At 47.7% G+C, this 20,284-nt stretch overlaps 7 protein-coding genes across 7 annotated transcripts; 5 read left to right on the top strand and 2 right to left on the bottom strand.

Annotated features, from left to right (window-relative positions):
• Positions 1-226: 226 nt before the first annotated feature.
• On the top strand, positions 227-1,064 carry BX661DRAFT_199499 (putative RNA polymerase I and III transcription factor complex component Tbp; the record flags this gene model as incomplete). Its single annotated transcript, XM_051538335.1, has 2 exons — positions 227-414; positions 545-1,064. 2 exons carry the CDS (start codon positions 227-229, stop codon positions 1,062-1,064), a joined length of 708 nt encoding a protein of 235 aa, XP_051390357.1.
• Positions 1,065-1,320: 256 nt separating this feature from the next.
• BX661DRAFT_185032 (uncharacterized protein) lies at positions 1,321-2,908 on the top strand. The gene has a single exon (XM_051536666.1). The coding sequence runs from the start codon at positions 1,611-1,613 to the stop codon at positions 2,835-2,837; it is 1,227 nt and encodes a 408-aa protein (XP_051390356.1). The 5' UTR covers positions 1,321-1,610; the 3' UTR covers positions 2,838-2,908.
• Positions 2,909-3,004: 96 nt separating this feature from the next.
• BX661DRAFT_185031 (uncharacterized protein) lies at positions 3,005-4,179 on the top strand. Its single transcript, XM_051536665.1, has one exon. The coding sequence runs from the start codon at positions 3,060-3,062 to the stop codon at positions 3,903-3,905; it is 846 nt and encodes a 281-aa protein (XP_051390355.1). The 5' UTR covers positions 3,005-3,059; the 3' UTR covers positions 3,906-4,179.
• Positions 4,180-5,481: 1,302 nt separating this feature from the next.
• Positions 5,482-8,732, top strand: BX661DRAFT_41873 (uncharacterized protein). Its single transcript, XM_051539154.1, has 2 exons — positions 5,482-5,617; positions 5,744-8,732. Exons 1-2 carry the CDS (start codon positions 5,560-5,562, stop codon positions 8,635-8,637), a joined length of 2,952 nt encoding a protein of 983 aa, XP_051390354.1. The 5' UTR covers positions 5,482-5,559; the 3' UTR covers positions 8,638-8,732.
• A 2,656-nt stretch (positions 8,733-11,388) lies between these two features.
• Positions 11,389-12,602, bottom strand: BX661DRAFT_194233 (uncharacterized protein; the record flags this gene model as incomplete). The annotated part of the gene is given in 3 exon segments (XM_051537866.1): positions 11,389-11,468; positions 11,480-12,121; positions 12,257-12,602. The coding sequence occupies 3 exon segments, from the start codon at positions 12,600-12,602 to the stop codon at positions 11,389-11,391; spliced, it is 1,068 nt and encodes a 355-aa protein (XP_051390353.1).
• A 4,310-nt stretch (positions 12,603-16,912) lies between these two features.
• Positions 16,913-18,473, top strand: BX661DRAFT_185025 (NFS1 nitrogen fixation 1-like protein). The gene has a single exon (XM_051536664.1). The coding sequence runs from the start codon at positions 17,026-17,028 to the stop codon at positions 18,403-18,405; it is 1,380 nt and encodes a 459-aa protein (XP_051390352.1). The 5' UTR covers positions 16,913-17,025; the 3' UTR covers positions 18,406-18,473.
• On the bottom strand, positions 18,449-19,373 carry BX661DRAFT_185024 (cyclin-like protein). Its single transcript, XM_051536663.1, has one exon. It carries the CDS (start codon positions 19,288-19,290, stop codon positions 18,520-18,522), a length of 771 nt encoding a protein of 256 aa, XP_051390351.1. The 5' UTR covers positions 19,291-19,373; the 3' UTR covers positions 18,449-18,519.
• Positions 19,374-20,284: the final 911 nt, after the last annotated feature.

The raw sequence follows: 20,284 nt of genomic DNA, 5'->3' as shown, positions 1-20,284 counted from the left end.
TTTTTGTTTACCAAAGAAGCTGCTCGCGAACCTCAAAAAAAAGCAGAATTAGTGCTTTTAACACACTTTTTTATTAACGCGTTGCTTTTGTTTGGCGCGTATATTCCGACGCGCAACTGCACGCAGAATATTCATAACATTCATTTTTTCAGCCAAATATTTACACAATCTTCGGTCCTTCATTTGCACTCACGCCCTCCTTCACACAGCCAATACCATTTTGCCCATGGCCTTTGTCAAGCAGTCGTCCAGCAACCAGGGCATGATGCATGGCGGCGACCACTCATTGAGTCTGCCGCAGACCAACGGCAACGAAGCTGGGCCGTCGAACGGCGCCAGCGGACAGAATCAGGGGGCAGCCAGTGAAGAGAACAGCATTATTGCCGGCGTCGCTGGCATTGTACCAACACTACAGTATGTATCCCTCTGTTGTTCAAAAATACATGATGATGGTGGTGACTTGCGTATACATGTGAAAAAGTTGTGCAGCGTATTAATGTTTATTTGTCACGTCTCTTTTTACATCGATTGATTCACGCGCTAGGAACATTGTGGCCACAGTCAATCTCGACTGTCGGCTCGACCTAAAGACCATTGCACTGCACGCCCGTAACGCCGAGTACAACCCCAAGCGTTTTGCGGCTGTTATCATGCGAATCCGCGAGCCCAAGACGACAGCGCTCATTTTTGCCTCGGGAAAGATGGTCGTCACGGGTGCAAAGTCCGAGGACGACTCCAAGTTGGCGGCGCGCAAGTACGCGCGTATCGTACAGAAGCTCGGGTTCCCGGCAAAGTTTACAGACTTTAAGATCCAGAACATTGTCGGGTCCTGCGACGTGAAGTTCCCGATCCGTCTCGAGGGCCTGGCATACACACACGGAAACTTCTCCAGCTACGAGCCCGAGCTGTTCCCGGGTCTGATCTACCGCATGGTCAAGCCCAAGATTGTGCTGCTCATTTTTGTGTCGGGCAAGATTGTGCTGACGGGCGCAAAAGTACGAGATGAGATCTACCAGGCGTTCGCCGCCATCTACCCTGTACTGACTGAGTTCCGGAAGCCCTAAATTCTGGGAGGAGTCCTGGGGCACTCCTTGCCATTCATCTTTCGCGTGTGCAAGTTTATATAAAAAATTATTAAGCACAGTTGGAGTCGCTGCTTCCTGCCTCTCGCCTCTCGCTGTTGCTTCATCCCCTGCCATTCTTGCCCATTGCCGCGGTCATTTTGTTTTTTTCATTCTTTATCCTAAGTATTCATCCTTGTACACATTATTTTCTCTCTTTCTCCAACTTTAACACTAAAATAAAAATTCAAAACCTCGTTCTTTGGCCAAAAGGAGCCTCTCCCTTTTCAGTAGTCAAAGCCAAAAAAGAGAGCTTAGCTTCTTTTTGAAAATATGGATGACGCGTTATGCGTTGTACTCTCCGCCGCAGCCAAGTGAGCACCCCACCTCTCATCGACCCTTTTTTCCATTCTCTTTTTTGGCATTCGCACTTCTTTTCTTTAATTTCTTTATTTTTTACTAGTCCACACTTCGATTGACCACATTTCCACGCATACATTTGCACACACACAATATTTTAAAAGTAACAACCAGAATCTCAGCGCAACAATGGAGAGCCTAGGCACTGTAATTCTGCACCCACTCGTTCTCCTTGGGATTTCCGACCAAGTGACGCGCATAGTCGCACAGCACACGCAAACCGCCAACACCAAGCCACGCGTGGCCTGCGGTGTGCTTCTCGGGCGGCAGCTCGAGAGCCAATTCGAGCTCTCATTGTCGTTCGAGATGAAAATGGACGAGTGCAGCACCGAAGAAAAGCCCGAAATGGACTTTGCGCATTTTAATATTCGGCTCGAACAGACCAAAATAATTTTCCCCAACTACGATGTCCTCGGCTGGTACATTGTCAACTCCAGCACAAATTTAAACAAGGGGATTATGCAGCTCCACCAGACGTTTATCAGCAGCTACCCCTCAGCGTTGCTCATGGTGTTCGATAGCACACTGTCTGGCACAGAGAGCCTCGGGGCAGAGTCGAGCAGCAGTTTGTCGCTGCCTGTGGCTATTTACGAGACGCTGGCTCCAACAAGGATTGAGAGCTCCAAGCTGGCATGGGCTGATCCTGCTGCTGTGCAAAAGGACGCCGAGTTCTATGTCCAGTGCGCCAACGATGGATCTATCCCGCTCGAGGCCAACACTGCTTGGGCATCACGGCTACTACCATTGAAGATCTCCGTGGAGTCAGGCGAGGCCGAGCGCATTGCCATTGAGCACGTGGTCAACACATCCAAAACCACGACAGAGGACATCTACGCGTCGGATGCGTCCGCCAAGCACACATCAGCGCCCACAGACAATACCGGGAACGTGTCCAAGATGGCAGCGTTTCTGTCCAGCCAGCGTAACGCCCTGCATATGTTGCACAAAGACATTATGGTGCTTAAAGCGTACGTCGGCGAGGTGATGGCTGGCAATGCGCCGTTTGATCCCGAGGTCGTGCAGCTCGTGCAGCGGGTGCTGAGAAACAGGCCTGTGGTGCAGAACGACGAACAGTTTGATCTGGCCATGATGCAAGAGGCGACCAATTTGCAGCTGTTGTCGTATTTGGCTGGCATTACACATGCTGTATCGACCGTGCGCGATATGGCGCAGCGGTCAAATACTGCCTTGTCAGTTGGCAGGAACAGACATGCAGCGTATGTCAGCCCGGCGCCTGGCTTGTTCGAGGGCGGCGGCATGTCTGATATGGCTTCAGGCTTTGGTGGCCATGGTGGCCATGGTGGCCGTGACCGCCGCGGGCGCCAGAGAAAGGCCTTTGATGGACACTTCCGCTAAATAAATGTTTAATGCTATTGTGCTTTTCAGTTAGTAGTTAAATGTAAAATGTAGTTATTTTTTCCAAGCCGCACGAGATCATGCCCGCATTTACCCACAATAAAATTGAAGCCACGCTCACTCATATATTCTAAATGTATTATTTGTGCACTGGAAAAAACCCCACTATTTTATTTTTGTTATTGCTCTATATATCCATTCAAAAATTTTAAACACACACATATGCAAAATACCATGGCTTCTATTCCGCCAAGCCAGTCACTTTACTTGCGCAATATCAACGACAAGATTCAAAAAGATGTACTCAAGAAAACTCTGTACAGCCTGTGCATCCCCTACGGCCGCGTGCTCGACATTGTCGCACTGAAAACAATGAAGATGCGCGGTCAGGCCTTTGTTGTATTCGGTGATATTACATCCGCCACGGCGGCGCTGCGCCAGCTCAACGGCCGCCAACTATTCGGTAAAAGCATCAACGTCGAGTATGCGCTGAGCAAATCCAATGTTGTCGCACAACGCGATGGATCGTTCAAGTTTGGCGAGCCGCGCAAGCACATGAGCGCCGAGGAGCGCAGACAACAACTTGGAATCAGCGCAGCGGCCGCAGCAGAGGCAGAGGCTTCGGCAGCAGCTGGGAAGCGGCGGCAAAGTGATAGCAATAGCGATGATGAGGGCCAGGCGGCTAAGCGCCAAGCGATTGATCATGGATCCGATATGGATAGCGACAGCGATGATGAGAATATGGCTATTGGCAGCAGCGACACGGATGATTCCGATGACGATATTGGCCCGCAATTGCCCAAACCAGAAGTGGAAAATGAAGTTGCGCATGTGGCGCCTGGCCCAACACTGTTCGTCACTAATTTACCGCAGAGCGTATCCGTGGACATGCTCTCTGGGTTGTTCCAGCAGTATGGAGGTTTCAGGGAGGTGCGGCGGATTCCTGGCAAGGACGATATGGCTTTTGTTGACTACGATAGCACTGACTCAGCCGCCGCTGCGCTGAGCGTGCTTGATGGCTTCAGGCTGGCTGCAGATCAGGCAATTAAAGTGGAGTTTTCGCGATAAATTGTGTATAAAAATTTTATTTTCTCGCACCCCATCCTGCTTTAACAACAAAAAATGACAAAAATCAACAATGGAAAAGGAGCCCAGCACTGAGAATGTGAGTAATCGGGCTTGTCAAATCATTCCATTGTGATGGTTTGTGATTGGACAGATCTGTTTTTGTTTTTGAGAGCATGTATTTTTTTTGGACCAGGGATTTTTGTTGACCATGAACATAATTTTTTGCTGGCTTTTTTCCTTCTGTTTTTCATTTATTATATTATATTACCTTTTGAATCGCGCGTTGCATTCGCGTGTAGATATTCCACCTTTTTTATAAACTAGCGAGGAAAAAGCGCCATAGAGGCTACGAGGACTTACGCACAAAAATACAGGCACCTCTCGACTAGAGTATTTTATTACCCCAAAAAGGTGTATACCCTTTGTTTACTTTTATTTTTCTACCCCCTTGTTCTGAAATTACCTTCAAGTCGGTTAAGAGTAAGCGCAAATTTGTGGTCACTTTGTTTTTGAATTCGCGCGGTTATCGGACTTTGATATTTGAACAGGTAAGAGCGAAAAGTAAAGTAGTCTAAAGCAAGTCCGGAATAGCATGTCAGCCGTCTGTTTTTATTTATATATTTTTTGTCCCTACTTGCACAAGGAAAACGCGTAACTGCCCCTTTATTTTTACTTTTTTTGCATGTCCACCCCACTACCACCACCTTATTTTGATGGCAATGAAAATTCGCACGTTGTACAAAAGGGAGGTGAATGAGACATCCATGGCGTGACCCTTTTTATGCGCGAAGTCACCACACAGTGTTGCTGACAGCGGGAACTACTGGTATAACTGGTGGGAGGTAAGGCACATACCAGCTGTTTAGCAGCGGATTTGGGGGAGTGTATACGGGGAGGGTGGCTCACTGCCATGCAATTTAACGCCAACACGTCTTATTATCTTTTCTCCTGGGGTTGTTTAGCACAGTAGTTGCCTGCTACTTGATTACGCTGCGCTCCTGTGCTAAACTGGCAAGTAGAAAAGCTCATCAGTACTGCACGTCTAATTGTTTTCCTGTCCGCTTACATGTTAGGACAACAGCGCATTTATGTATTTTATCGTTTCATCAACTCATTTTTATATATATTCAGTAATTGGGCACACAACTGGCGCATTTTCATTAGTTTTCTTTTTCTCCCCTCCAATTTCCCCTATTATCGTAACCATTCGATTCAGCCTTGGGAATACTGCATGATTGGAGGCCTTTTAAGGTTATTATTTTGTTCATTTTGTTCACAATCCACCAGCTGATCTTTTGAATATCCTTCGTCGCTACCACTTTCACTGCTGCCTGGGCGATCTCTGCGCTCTGACATATTGTTTTCGTTTTCTTTGCGGAGTTTGCAAAAAAATACACTGAAAATTTCTAAAACCGCGAAAAGAACGCGCGTAGATTCGCTTTTTTTGTGCAAGCACCGAAGCTCGATTGGTCCTTGAAATACAACTTTATCTATTGGCTGTTCAGCCTAGCGAATCAATGCATTCTTCCTTGTTTACGCTTTAGTAGTTTCCCCCGCTATATTCGACACTTCATTAACATCGCAAACTATCCTATTTGCTTGCTGTAGGTTAAACAAAGTATACCTGATAGAATATTCCCCAAATACAATCCATATGGACAACAACAACACATCATTCAGCAGGCACAATCCTCGTTTAGATACCACCGCGAGTAAGTATAACCGCGCATTTTAACATTTCAACATGTGTTCGGGCAACTGACCCGTCTATAATTTACCAAATGCTGTTCCTGTTCTAACCATCTCATTCATTTTTAATGTGTTATTATTGGTTGTAGGTGTCGCAGAAGACCCGCTGGGAATGCTCGCCGCACTTGCATCACCTCCGCCGGCGACAACAAAAACACGATCCACATCGCTGGCCACCAACTCGTCGTTGACAACCGGTGCGTCTACAACCTCAGGAGCCACGGTCGAGGACAAACCGGACATGCACGCAAAAAGCACCGAGCTGAGCACACCAGTCATTGAACTGAGTTCGCCCAAAAATATAAACGCATCCGATTCTCAGTCGACATCGCCGCGCACGACTCCAAGCAGGCAGGCAAGCTTGCTCAAGAGCTTAAGTGACCCATCCATGGCGAGTGAAGTGGAGACTAGTGTGACAACCGCCCGGCCAAATGGCATTCCCGCAACGCAACTCGATGTTTTGGCGCTGGTCACTGCGACTAGCCCCCCTATGCCCAGCCGCCGGAGATGGGGGCCACACGGTACACAAAAGTCGACATTTTTACAGATAATCCGCGAAGTGCCGACCACAGCCAACACAACGAGATTGGAGCGCCCTGAAAACAAAGCCAGCGATAGCGACACGGTATCTGAAGACGAGCTTACGCTCCGGGCATATAGCACGCGGCAGAAGTCTAAATATGAGGATTCCCGCATGCCGTTATTGACGCTCGCCTCCAGTCAGCCGACAGGTACTTCCAGTGTGCGTGCTGTGAAGACAAAACCTTTCATCCCGTTACCTGATGGCCAAACGCGGCACCAGCCGGACATAGAGGCGGCACGCATCGGATACCAAGTTGATCGCCATCGGTATACAGGCTTAAAAAGGAAGGGTAAAAGCATGGAAAGTAGTGGCAGCACGACAGATACCGACGATGATGCGTCCTCAGCACGGCAGCCGCACTTTCAGAGACGCGGCGCCCTATCAGGATACCCGCCTCGCGCAGCGCCGTCATCTAGTGATAATGTTCCGTTTGGTCTTTTCGACGATTCCTCTCGCCCTGCACCAGCCAATGAGCTAGTTTTGTGCAGGAGCTCACGTGTAAATATGAACAATATTTCAAGCGAGGGCGGATTGCATTCGAAGCGGGGTTCTCGGCTGTCCATATCGCCGCCAGTGTCACCATCGCAGCGCCAGCGATCATTGCGCACAAGAAGATCACGGAAAGGCAGAACTGGTCAAAAGGAATGCTCAGATACTGAAACTGATACCGAACTCGCCACCCGCCCACCGGGATCAGACACAGAGACCGACCGGTCAATATCAACTCACGGTGTCGATGCTGTTTCTGAGCCAATTAGTACCCAAGTTAACTACAAAAGACACACGGATGGAATGGCTATGTCACCAATTCATACGCTGAACTCAATGGCCGAGATTGCAAGTGCTGCCAGTAGAATGGTTGCGCCAAACTTTTCACTCGTCGCACAACATGCGAGACTGCCACCCATTGCACAGAGCGGTCTTGAATCACAGCGACGCGATCAGGGAGCACGCGGTGCTACAAGTCAAGACAGTGACGGCGATACTACGGAGACTGACGATGAGTTTTTTGGGCCATCGCGAGTTGCGCACGCGCGTGCCGCTGGGCCACTGCCCCGGAGGGTTGTGCGTCATATTACTAGTGCACATGGTTCCCAGCAGCAGCAGGATTACACAAATCCCTCTGCGCTCCAACTCCCAGGTCCACGGCTGCCCCGCTTGTTGCCACGGCCCTTCGATAGCAATGGCAAGGCTTTGTCGCATGAGGCGCCGGAAGATCACCAAAGCGCGTATCAGTCGTACACGCCGCCAGCAGCGAATTTCGATTCTTCCAATTCTGGGCTTCATATGGGGCTGGGAATCAACTCTGGCGGCAGCGGGCAGCTGGGAGTCCCCGGTTCAGGACAGTTACGCATTCTGTCCACACCGTCGCTTGCTGCTGGCCCAGAGTTGGCGGCAGCAGTTCAAGGCGTGCCTCCGTCATCACACGCGGGATTTAACGGCCAGCCGATGTTGCCACCAGCCCAAATACCAACGCCGGTGCATTCTCAGGCTCAGCCACCGCGGGATGCAAGTCTGCTCCACAACAGCAGCATGCGCCGCGAGTTTGTGAGGGATCCGTTTGCGCCAATATCAGATGAGTTTACATTCAAGGGCGCAGCGCTGCGAAGACTGGAAAAGTCGCATGTGCGCGGCACACCGAACGGCGGCAGAAATAACGAGTACGTGAGCAGAAAACGAGCACTGACCGCGCCCTCATTGCTCGAGCCTCCTGCGAGATGGCATGGACAGTACGGGCCAAGTGACGGGCCTTTTAATTCGAATACATCGATGCTGGACGACGATAACACCAGCGATTATAGCGACGCAATCGGACATAACGACATTGTAATGGGCGACCATTCGGCTTGCGAATCGGAGGACAGCATGTCACCCAAGCGTAGCCAGCAGCAGTCAAGCGGCGGTCATAGGCGCATGCTCGGTGCATCGCCCATGTCCTCGCTGCGCTCATCACTGTTTGCTCGCGCTGAACCTAGGTACAACCATCCGGGACAGCAGCAGCAGCAGCCACATGTATGGGCAAATGGCAGCGCTTCGAACAGCCACTCCGATCTGGAAGCAATATCTGCCGATTCATATTTGCCTCTAATTGAGGAGGGCACGTCTGAGGGCGGAATGTCAATCGGAGACGATCCTACGACCATGGTCACTGTTAGTCACGCATCGCCAGGCATGGGCGCAGGGTTGCACCGGGGCCGCAAACGAGGCCACTCTGCTATTGCCTCGACAGCTTCGAGCCAGTCGATTTCGCCTCTTAACGCTGAGTCTGTTGCAATAACGCACATGTCTCATCGCGCTTCGCCGATTATAAACCGTGGCGGACTGAGTGTAGACAACTCTGGCTCTCCGCGGTCCGCCAAAGATGCTTTGCCTTCTCGGGTTGACCCAAGCGCGAGTTGAGTATTTCCATCTGCTAGTTGCTTCCAGGCATATTCCAATGCCCTATCCATTGAACATTTTGAAATATTAAGTTATTGCATGTATACTAAGCGAAAAAGGTAATTGAGTTGTGTGATAAATAAGCAATGTCCGAAAGTATTTCCTAACCAGATTGGTGCTAGAAGCGAAACACTGGCGGGCGGTCTGGTCCAAAGAAAATTTGTTTATAGAAATGCAACCCAATTAAAGTTGACATCATTTGGCATGCCGAAATTACAGCCACACCCACATTTTTGGCTTGGTCGATAACAATTATTTTTCTTTGTTTATTTTTACAGCTAGCCTTAAATAGAGTCCTTTCAGAATTTTGCAGATCTTAACGAAAAATATTGAATTAGGCTTCAATGATGTCATTATTTCAAAACTTTTTTTTCAAGATTGTCCCTGTCACAAAAAAAACATTTGTAAATGTAGGTAAAAATGACTAGTAAGGTGCACTGAGCTTACATTTGGCTTGCAATCCAATGAAAATGTTGGCCGGGGTATGGTTTATTTGTCCAAACTGCCTCATGGAGGGAATCTTGTTCTTTCTAACACACCCATACGCTTGTTTTCCAACCAACCAATCAACCAGCTTTGGCTGTTGACTCGATTCAAGGACACGCTCTTCAGCTATCTTATAGCAGTCGTTGATCTTGTTCAAAGAGGACATCATAGCATGCGGAATTATTGGCAGGTCGGCGAACAAAATGCATGCTTAAAAAGCTAGCATAAACTGTTCAATGCTGATATTTTTTGCGAGACAACAAAAATAAGGCGTGCAATAATACTCCACACGTGTTTTCCATAGTGTTAGTACGTAAAAGTACTCAATTTGTATAAATATTCAGCTATTTCCCCTACTGCTTGTAATTGCGTCCTGGCAAAATCATTCATTGATAATTTTATTTTTCAATCTCATATTTTATATTATACATTTTGAAGTGATGCGAAAAACTGTATGAGCACATCCTTTTGAGAAGTATCAAAATAGTTGACAGTCATGGAATAAAACATGGATTTGAAAAGTAAAAAAGCTTGCATATGAAAAAAGGTATGCGAAATGAAAGTGTAAGAAAAAAGAAAAATCAGAATGCAACATGGCAGAGATAAAAAGATGAGGAAAAAGGAAAAACAAAAAAACAAAAACAATTGGAAATAACGTATAGCATGCGAGAATTGCGCTATGGAAAAAAGAAGAATGGAATTACAAATGTCGTTTCAACCAAACACTCCAAATGCTCCCTCCGCAGGTTCGCGTGCCAATAAGCAAAAAAAAACCCACCAAAGAAAACGTGGACCAGCCAAGCCGGGCGACTGGTTGAGTTGTGTACTCAGTTGTTGCCATTGCCAAGAGTAAAGTCAAAGTGGCCAAACTCATCGTGCTTCTTCTGGTGCGACTGGTCTTCGCTGCTTTGTCTGCGACTAGTCTCTCCGGTGCTGATGCTACCCCGTTTGTTCATCGACGGGGTCATGGTTAAGAGCGACAAGCTCGAGGTCGACTGGTGGACAGACGACGCGGGAGTTGAAAGAGCACCCTGGTAGTCTCCCAGCTGGTTCGACAGTGTGCTGTGAGGATAGTCGCCGACAGAGGATGTTTGTTGCCACAAATTGGCAAATGAAAGCTGCGACGACGACTTTTGCGATACCAGCGAATGTGCTGCTGGCTGTTGCTGCTGCTGCTGTTGAAGAAAGGAGGGTTTGGTTGAAAGACGACGCTGGCCAATGACACCGGCACTAGGCCTTCTGTCCAGCGGATGCGGGTTGGGGAGACCCACAGACACGGACGGGCCATTGCCAACGGCTTGCGACTGGGTATCCGTGGGTGTCAGAACGTTTCTAGGGTTGTTGCCAAGCGTCAATGTGCTGAGGCGGCGCGTGAGTAGCTCGCTCGGACAGGTCAAAAGACTGGGTAGCACTGTGCCAGTACTGAGCGTATCCAGACAATCAAGTTGCTGCTGCTGGCCATATGCATTCTGCTGCAGCTGGTGCATGTTCTCAAACTGACCGCTGTTGCGCTGAAAGTGCTGGTGGTGCTGAGACTGCTGGAGCTCATAGTGCGTGTTAAAAAGGGGAGAGTCACCAATTCCAGGAGTGTGCGCCGTCATGGGCGTTGCCAACATCATAGCGTCCTGCTGATGCGAGTAATAGTAGTTCTGCTGCTGCTGCTGTTGCTGGTATGCAAATCCGTTCAAAGTTTGCGGCAGGGGAGCTCCTGCAAAGCCGCCCCTTCCAATATTGCCACTACCAGTGTTTCTGGCTCCAGAATCGCCGCCAAGACCTTCCATTGTCGACACCGAATTGGACGCACCAGGGTGGATGGAGTTCACAGCATAGAATGCCGACTGAGGCGTCAAATTGTACGCGTTAGAAGTCTGCTGTTGCTGCTGCTGCTGAATATACGGCAACACCCCCATGAATGTGCCACCAGACATCCCAGGCGATGGCTGCGCGACTGAGGGGTTGCCAGTGGTTGGTATATGCAGGGGGGCTGAAATGGCGGACTTTGAGTCTGCCAACTCGGCAGACGCCATTAATACATTTGAGGCGCCACTGAGTCCCAGGCCATGTACAGCAGCCGGCATTGCAGTGGGTGCCAGCTTTGTAGAAGGCTTGCTTAAGCTCACCGAGCGGCGCGCAGCCATACCATTCTGCTCACTAACGCTGTTTCGGTGCGAGTTGGCCCCACTACTGCCCCCGCCACCGCTACCACCACCACTACCGCTGCTGCCATTACTTCCCTGCTGGGAATGATGGTGATGGTGATGATGATGATGGTGGTGCTGGCTCTTGTGGTTGTGGCGAGCGTGGCTCTGCGACCGACCCCAGCTTAAGCGCACGCGCGATCCACCGAGCATATGTCCGTTGAGCGCGCGCATGGCAGTCTCTGCGTTGGGACGCTTGGCAAATGTGACAAAGCCACAGCCGCGGTTAGGCGGAATCTTGCAGTAGTTGACCTCGCCGTATTGCGAAAAAAACGCGTGCAGCTCTTCCTCGCTAACGGGGTTGACCAGGCCGCCGACAAATACAGTGGTGTTGAACGGGTCTGTTGCCGGGTTGTACAGCGCGTTGCTGTCAATGCTTGCCTCTGACGATGCGGGCGACCGCGTCATGTCACGGGTGTCTGCAATAGCCGAGGCTGAGCCCGCAGCAGCTGCAGAGTCAGTCATGTATTGCTGCTGCTGTTGAAGCAGCGCAGGCATAGTCGGTGTGCGCTTAGGAGTCGCTGTTGACACGCGGATTGCGCGCGAGCCCATCATCTGGCCCATCATCTCCACCAGCGCACGCTGCTGGTCAGCCTCATCGCCAAACCTAACAAACCCATAGCCGCGCGGCAGCAGCGTAACAGGATCTGTCACAACCTTGGCCGCACGCACAGATGCGTAGCGGCATCGAAACTCGTGAATGAGCTGCATATCAGTGACCTCGGGCGCCAGATCACCGACGAAAAGCGAGTACTCAGGGCCTTCGGCCGTGTTATACACCGGGGGCATTGTAGACGCAAGGTTCGACGCAGTCGGCGTGGGCACTCCAGTAGCACTTTCCGCAATTGTTGAGAACAAGTAGTACGGCGACGCGGCAAGCGTGCTCGAGCCAGCACCCGGCGCCAACGGAGACAGGGCGGTGCCGAGCCCCATCGTCATGCCCGATGCCCAGTTGAGGCGGAACGGTCGGTCGAATGGTATTGGCATGCTCTTGCCGTTGTACAGCGCTAATAGGCGCTCAGCATCAGCCTGCATGGGTACCTCGATAAAGCAATAGTTTGCCGGCCCTCCTGTAAGTCTATCACGGATCATCTTCACTGACACCAACTCGCCTGCACGAGCCCACATCTGCCGAATGCACTCGTCATCCATCCACGCCTCAATATCGCCCATCCATATCTGGACTGGACCAGAGGCCGGTGCAAAGTGCTGCGTGTACCCCTGGTAATTGTGCGGCGACATTGTGTCTGCCGCGTAGTCACCAGCCAGCAAACGGTTTTGCTGCAAGATCATTTGCTGCTGCTGCGACTGTAAAGCCGTTGTTGCATACTGGGCTGGCGCAGGCATCGTTGGCAACGACGGTGGCTGATACTGGCCGAGGGCATGCGATAAATGCTGCTGCTGCGGACCCAGATGGGCAGGGTGAGGGCCAGCCGCAGTACTGCCTTTTGCGCTGTGTCCGTAGAAAGCAGACTTGTCGATCGCCGTGGGATCGAGCGCCAAGGAGCGGCGTCGAAATTCAATTGAATCGCCTTCGAATTTAAAGTCGCCAATGGACCGCCGGTGCATAAAGGGCGTCGAGAAAGCCATAGACACTGAGTTATCCAAATACTAGCTAGATCCCAAAAAATAATGTATACAGAGATATAATAATAATTAATATAAGAGAAAAAAGGATGGATAGACAGAGAGAGAGAGAAAAGAGATGGTAATGGTGATAAATAAGTGCAACTATTATGTTTGGTTTTGTTAATATACGTTGCTGATAATGCCAAGATTGGGCTGAGCTGGGTTAGAGTATGTCTCTTGGCGGCGACTGAAATAAAAAAGCTCAAGTTTATGCAAGAGTGTGGAAAAGTTTTTGTCGTGTCGTGTTGCAAAGTATGCCTGATGCCTTCGTGAGGATGACCAATATAAGGAGTTACAATTATGCGTGAATCAACCAGCAAGCTCGAAAGAGCTAAAAATGTCTTTATATGTCTGTTATGTAACCGACCACGAGTGAAAAAGGGGGAAAAGGAAACAGAAACTTAGTGGGGGAGTGAAGAGCGTGGGGTGGCTGGGATGCCGGCGAATAAGCAGGCAAATAAAAATAATTGTCTGTGAATAGAGAGAGGGAGCCAGCAGGTGCAATAAATAATAAAAAATAATGAGGATAGGGACGAAAATGGAGATGAACAAAAAGAAAAATGTATGTGAGCAATACAAAAAACTGGAAAGGGAGCAGAAAGAGAGGAAATGAGAAAAGGCCGCAGGGCTTTAAATAAATAGGCAAAAGCAAAAGGGTGGACTGCAGCAACGAGGCAGATGCGATGGGCAGCCGGCAGCCAAGCGAAAGCGAGAATAATAAAAAGAGCACTGACAAATAATGCACAAATAATAAAAAGAAGGGTATGGACAGAAGAGTGATTCTGAAATCAAAATGACAGCAGCAACCAGGCAGCAGGCAGCAGGCAGCAGGAAAAAAAGCGAATTGGGATAAGGGAGTGCAAAGTTTTTGTGAGAAAGCGCAAATTCAAAGCCCGCGCTTTAATCAAGGCAGGAGAGGATGTGCAAAGGCTGTCAAGAAAAAAGAATAGGAAAATGTCACATTTATTTTTTTCCTCACCAAAAAAATGGCGGGGAGGGTGGAAATAAAAATAAAAAACCAAGGACTCGGTCAAATATAATTTTATCTGCTGAAGACGCCTTTTCTTCTTTACCTACTGCTTTGTTGCGGGTGGATACGCAGAGCAAGAAAAAAAATGTAAAATCGAAGCGCCAAGTAAATTAAAAGCGTCTTACAAAAAACACAGTCAGTGGCAATGACTTTTGAGCTCAAAAGAGCGATGGTTGATGTGAATGAAAAATGGAAAATATAAAGGGCAATTGAGACTTACATGTAAGTGTGGTGAAAAATGTCGGCCTTTTGTCTCGCAGCGAAGAGTACACTGGTATGCGAAAGAAAAACAAAAAACAAGTATAGAACAGGTGGTGGTCACCTTGTTATAAATATAAGCGTTATAAATGTCTATAGTTAAGCCAGGGATAATAATAATATATAATGGATATGTGTAATAACGGTGTATAGTAATGAAAATATGAGAAAAAAAGAAACTGTTGGGTGGCAGAAAAAACAAGAGGGTTCTGCTTTATTTTGTACTGGGATTGTCGTCCAGAAGAAAAATATAAAGAAAAAAAGAGGGCAAGGGAAAAAATGATGAGAAAAGTAAGACTGGAGGAAATGAGTAATATATGCGGTCGTTTAAAAGGGGAGCGGGGGGAGGGGGTTCAAAAAAAGGAGTATGCAGAGGCTATAGGATATAGAACAGGGTCGGCACGCAATTAAATGAATGAAAAGGGAAAACTATGGCCCAAACAAAACAAAGAATATCGGACCTGTGGCCGCCGGTGGTAATAGTGCGCCGTTTGAGGTTAGCCCGCAGTTTCACTGTCTGTATATCTTTTTTGAGAAAGAGGCTTACCCAAACACCAAAATAAAAAACTAACACTCGAGATGCACGCTTATTTTGAACGTCGAGTTGCATACAAAACGCAGATAGATTATGAAAAATATCCTCTGCCACTTTGAACAAAAAAAAAGTGAACTATTCAATCACAGATGCACCGAGATGTTTTGTGTTTACATCTTGGGTTCGGGGGTTCAGAGTGTTCGGACAAATTAGGAATCCAATTTCGATTGCAAGAACAGTGCGATGACAGACACAGACACAGAGAGAGAGTGTGTGTGCGATTGTATATTTATATGTATATTTGTGGATGAGGTGAGACTACTAAAAAAAGATAGCAATGGGCATTGTGTATTGTCCATTGTGTCGCGCATCTATCATTCTCACCCGTTGAATTAAACACATAAAACTCCAGTTCCTTCCCCTCATTGATACACAGCAAACTCATCACTGCTCCGTGCGCGTGCTTTTTCTATCCCTGCCGCCGATGATGATAATGGTGCTTTTATTGTTGTTACCTGAAAAATACCCACGTTAATACTTTGGCACACGACAGAGAACCGCACAAAAATGATATATAGTAGTGCACCCTGTTTGCCAAAATATGACAAAAAAACAGGTTGGACAAAGCCTCTTTTTTGGACGATCCCATCTCATTATTTTGCGCATCATTGATTTTTACACTCTATTATCTGCCACTTGTCCAGTGTGTGCGTCGCTTTAATAAATATCATAGTGAAGAGAGCCACACGCCGATGCTGGGATATAGAAATAAAACACATCCCTGCATGCAATTCGAGTCCGAAAAGTTGTTTGTTTGTTTTTAGAGCGTGTATATCATATAGGAAATAGAAATAGCAATAGGAAAAAAGCAAATGAAAATGGGTGTGTGCACCGGCTGCAGCCCCTCTCTATCAGCCCCCAGCCACCAGCTGCCTTGTTCTTCTCGAGCACAACAACAAAGCCAACAAAATTTAGGGAACACCTCTCTTTTTGCTTTATTTGTTATTTCGTCTTATTGATTTAAGAAATCACAACTCTACAACAATCAGTATTTCCCTTATTTTGACCCCTTTTCATGTGTTGTTTGTGTTGACTATCAGCCGAATAAATGGCAACAAACTTTTCTTACTTTGCGCTGGAATCTGTAATCTGCAGCCCTCCTAAAAGGAAAAAATAACGCAGGCTTTTGTGTCCTGTCATCTTGCATGATAAACATTGGATATTTGCCACCGCTGTCTATTTTCCGGCTTTGCAGCGCAGACGCCATTGTTCGCATGTTTTGCTTCTAACCGCACATACTCGCCTCAAAATAAAACATTGTGCTTCAAAACATGTTTGTCTAAATAGTGCGATATCGTTGCGAGCGCTGGCATCAAAACACTATTTTTGTTGAAGATTGATTCGGATGACAAACACAAAAAACGCGAGATACTCGATTGCTTCTTGAAGTGTATCCAAAATACAGACATTTGAAAAAAGCAAAACAGACACAAGACGCGATTTCACTTTGGCTTGTCTGTAGCTCTATTTTTGGCATGGACACAATCTTCATTATTGTTCTGGAAATCACCCCCAAAATAGCTACAAACCTGACAGGATAAATTTTCTGCAGTACTTGCAGCGTGCGATAAACATTGCGCGACCATTTGGTGATACTCAACCGTTCTGACAAGACAATGTCCACACTTTGTGTCAATAAAACAGAAAAGAAATTTAAAGAATACGCAAACAAAAACAAAGAATAATCAGGTCAGTTCAGGTCCACTTGACTTTGACAAACATATAAAATTAATTTTTCTTTTTTAATATTCGTTAGATGTGGCGGGTTTGACAGTCTAAAGCGACAATTTCGTGCTCACGTCCCAAAGCTCCGCTTGCGTTCTCTTCGCAGGCACAGCTCTCAGCCAATCAAGGCTGGAGTGGAATTTGCAATTCTGCGTGATCACCCTAATCACGCATGTGACGGAAAAAATGATGAATTTCGCCATTTTTACAAGTTTATGCCCTTATCAGGGATTGGTTGGTGCTCATGATTTTTTTGCACCTTTAAAGTTTGCCCGATTCTGATGGCAAAAACCCTTCCTTTTTCTGTCGCTGTACTACAAATTGCACTTTAATTGTGCTCGTCTTTATTTTTAAACAAAAATTTATTATTCTCATTTGCCCTCGCAACTTTAAATTAAAATATATAGCTAGAGCTTTCTATTCAAAAAATGTTTTCAAGAGCTATTTGCACCCTCGGGTCGCGCGCCGCCGTGGTTCCTCGCCTCGCCCGCGCACACAGACTCCTCTCGACTACAGCACTGCGCCAGGCTGACGCAGCAACAGTGACCAACCACAACAAGCCCATCGAAGGCAGCGCAGCAGCCAGCGAGGGTAATAACATGATGCCCATTTATCTTGATGCGCAGGCAACCACGCCACTGGATCCGCGGGTCCTGGACTCCATGATGCCCTTTATGACCGAGAGCTACGGCAACCCGCACTCGCGCACGCACAAGTTTGGCTGGGACACAGAGCATGCTGTCGACATTGCACGCGAGCAGGTGGCCAGCTTGATCGGGGCGCACCCTAAGGAGATTATTTTCACATCGGGAGCGACCGAGTCCAACAACACGGCGATCAAGGGCGTGGCACGGTTCTACAAGGGGAAGAAGAACCACATTATCACGGCGCAGACCGAGCACAAGTGCGTGCTGGACTCGTGCCGTGTGCTGCAGGAGGAAGGATTCGAGGTGACGTATTTGCCGGTTAGCCAGGGTGGGCGCATCAGCCTGGACGACCTCAAGGAAGCTATGCGGCCGACCACAGCGCTGGTGTCCATCATGGCGGTCAACAACGAGATTGGCGTCATCCAGGACATCAAAGAGATTGGCAAGCTGTGTCGCGAGCGCCGCATCTTCTTCCACACGGACGCTGCACAGGCGGCGGGCAAGATCCCACTGGACGTCAACGAGATGAACATTGATCTTATGAGTATCTCGGGACACAAGCTCTACGGCCCCAAGGGCGTCGGTGCATTGTATGTGCGTCGCCGCCCGCGCGTCCGCCTCGAGCCCATCATAACCGGTGGCGGCCAGGAACGTGGTCTGCGCAGCGGTACCGTGCCCTCGCCGCTCGTTGTCGGCTTGGGTGCGGCTGCAGCCCTGGGCAAGCGCGAGCTTTCGTACGATTACGCTCACATGCAGAAACTGGCGAATCGCCTAGTTGAAGGCATCCAGAAGCGCGTCTCGCATGTAGTGCGCAACGGCGACCCCGATCACATGTACCCGGGGTGCGTCAACCTTTCGTTTTCATTTGTCGAGGGTGAGTCCTTGTTGATGGCCCTAAAGAACGTCGCACTGTCGTCGGGCTCGGCCTGCACGTCGGCGTCGCTGGAGCCCTCGTATGTGCTGCGCGCGCTGGGTGCTGAGGACGACATGGCGCATTCATCGATTCGCTTTGGTTTAGGAAGATTCACAACCGAGTCCGAGGTCGATTATGTCGTCGACAATGTCGAGGCCCACGTTAACCGTCTACGCGAGATGAGTCCGCTGTGGGAGATGCACTTGGAGGGAATCGATCTCAAGTCTATCCAGTGGTCGCAGCACTAGAATATATTCTTTGCTTTCCACCTTTTCATATTTATATTTTTGACAAAATCAAAAAGATGACAATTCAATATTTAATTTGCAGCCTCCATTTTTATTTTCCGAGACTGCTGCGCATTATTTTTCTGCCAATGAATGTGGTTTTCGGTTATTCTGAATGTTAAATTGCTCGATGACAAGCGGCACATCTACAGATTGCTCAATCAGCGCTCGCACGGCTTCTATGCGCCTGCCTGTAGTCTTTGCCCAGATGTCGGCCCATTCGTCAAGGCTCTTGGCTGGCAGCTTCTCTCCATGATTGTCCATCGCAATGTAAATACAAGCTGCTGCTATCAGTCTCGCCGGCTCCCTATCGACCAACCCGCGCTCAACAACCGCATTAGCCACAGCCCACGCAGTGCCCGCCACCCTCTTGGCTCTAACATCCACCATCTCAGTGTCGTCCGGCGGCTGTCCATTGCGCTCCCACCACAGCATTCCATACAACGTGCTGGCTATCCACGCGTGGGGCAAATCCACAGTGAGGTTAAATCCGAGTGCTCGCATGAGAATTAATTCGCCCTGCGTCAGCGTTACGCGCAGCGCGCTCAGTGTGCTACTGCTAATCGGTAGAAATGTGGAGTCCGGGTGCGCTAACTTGTACCCAACGTTGATTATGTCTCGCTGTTTGCGTGGCTCCTCGGTCACTTTTGTGGCTAGATATAGGCAGAGCATTATGCTGATATGCGTGGGAAGCGGGTCGGGGTGTGGCTCTTTGTTTGTGCTGACAAATGCACAATATCGATGGAATAAAACTGTACCTGTCGCCCAGGCGGATGTAGATAGATGGAGCATTGTGGATGCTTTACGCAAATAGCCGATTTCATTAGCGCTTGCTTTACGCCACATAACGAGCTGAAATAAATATAGTGCGGTGATCGTTCAATTCAAAAGCCGCGTTACAAAAAATAGAGATAATGCGAGTGTGATGTTTATTATGCCCGCAGAAGCACTTTATTGGAATGTTTGAAATCATGGCCAAAGCGCAGCATTTGTCAAAAAATGGGATTGCTTTGAAATTATATTTTTATTGAATGCTTTGTCTGACAACAATAGTGCTGTGGTAAAAAAATAGGGTGGTGCTGATTTATTTTTAATATAGTAACAAAAATATAAAGTAAAGACAATCAACATACATGCAGAAACCCTTGCCATGCGCATGCTAAGTAAAACTCGGTATCGAATATGCCAGTGGCAACATAAATATTAACATGGTACAAATCGCAATATTAATGAATAGGCAATAATTATTGGCTTTGCGGCATTGCACGTATATTTCCAGTAGACTTGAGGATATACACGCGTCAACATGATTTGCATGAAAATTTTTATTAACAAGTGTACGTTGAAAACAATATGAAATGCATATTCAGAAAAGCAAAAGAGGGAAATGGAAATGAAGATATGTAAAAACTACGAACATGTTATTTTGTTAATTTTGCATTGTTTGGAAAAGGCACTATATTGCCTTGTTCACATATTGCAATATAGAGTATTGGAATAAAACATGGAAGAGCATTGGTTGCATGTTTTTGACTGTTTAAATTTTAAAGTTACTGAGTCTTAAATATTCCAAGTTATAATTTTATGCATATTTTGCATATTTTTTAAACTTTTTGCATATTACAAAACATCACCCTACTTTGGAACTTATTTGTCAAACATAACAACAAACAGCAATAACTGAAAGCGTGCACCATCTGAGAGCATCCAGCTACTCACACCCCGGAGCAAGTCGGTGAACCCAGAAGTACAAATCTAAACAATATATAAATAGTAGTTGCAATAATTGAGAATAATTTTATAATTATTTAGTAAAATATATACTAAAAAACAATTTTCA

This window comes from Kickxella alabastrina (genome assembly GCF_025024165.1).
Source record: "Kickxella alabastrina strain RSA 675 chromosome Unknown BX661scaffold_17, whole genome shotgun sequence".
In the NCBI taxonomy this organism is placed as follows: domain Eukaryota; kingdom Fungi; phylum Kickxellomycota; class Kickxellomycetes; order Kickxellales; family Kickxellaceae; genus Kickxella; species Kickxella alabastrina.
This window is presented reverse-complemented; position numbering and strand designations above follow the sequence as displayed.

Excerpts from the sequence above, each read along its gene's own strand:
- BX661DRAFT_185024 (XM_051536663.1), bottom strand. The coding sequence starts at position 19,290 with ATGTGGCGTAAAGCAAGCGCTAATGAAATCGGCTATTTGCGTAAAGCA.
- BX661DRAFT_41873 (XM_051539154.1), top strand. The coding sequence starts at position 5,560 with ATGGACAACAACAACACATCATTCAGCAGGCACAATCCTCGTTTAGAT. Across the intron at positions 5,618-5,743 it reads TCGTTTAGATACCACCGCGA|GTGTCGCAGAAGACCCGCTG; the intron begins GTAAGTATAACC and ends TATTGGTTGTAG.
- BX661DRAFT_185031 (XM_051536665.1), top strand. The coding sequence starts at position 3,060 with ATGCAAAATACCATGGCTTCTATTCCGCCAAGCCAGTCACTTTACTTG.
- BX661DRAFT_185025 (XM_051536664.1), top strand. The coding sequence starts at position 17,026 with ATGTTTTCAAGAGCTATTTGCACCCTCGGGTCGCGCGCCGCCGTGGTT.
- BX661DRAFT_185032 (XM_051536666.1), top strand. The coding sequence starts at position 1,611 with ATGGAGAGCCTAGGCACTGTAATTCTGCACCCACTCGTTCTCCTTGGG.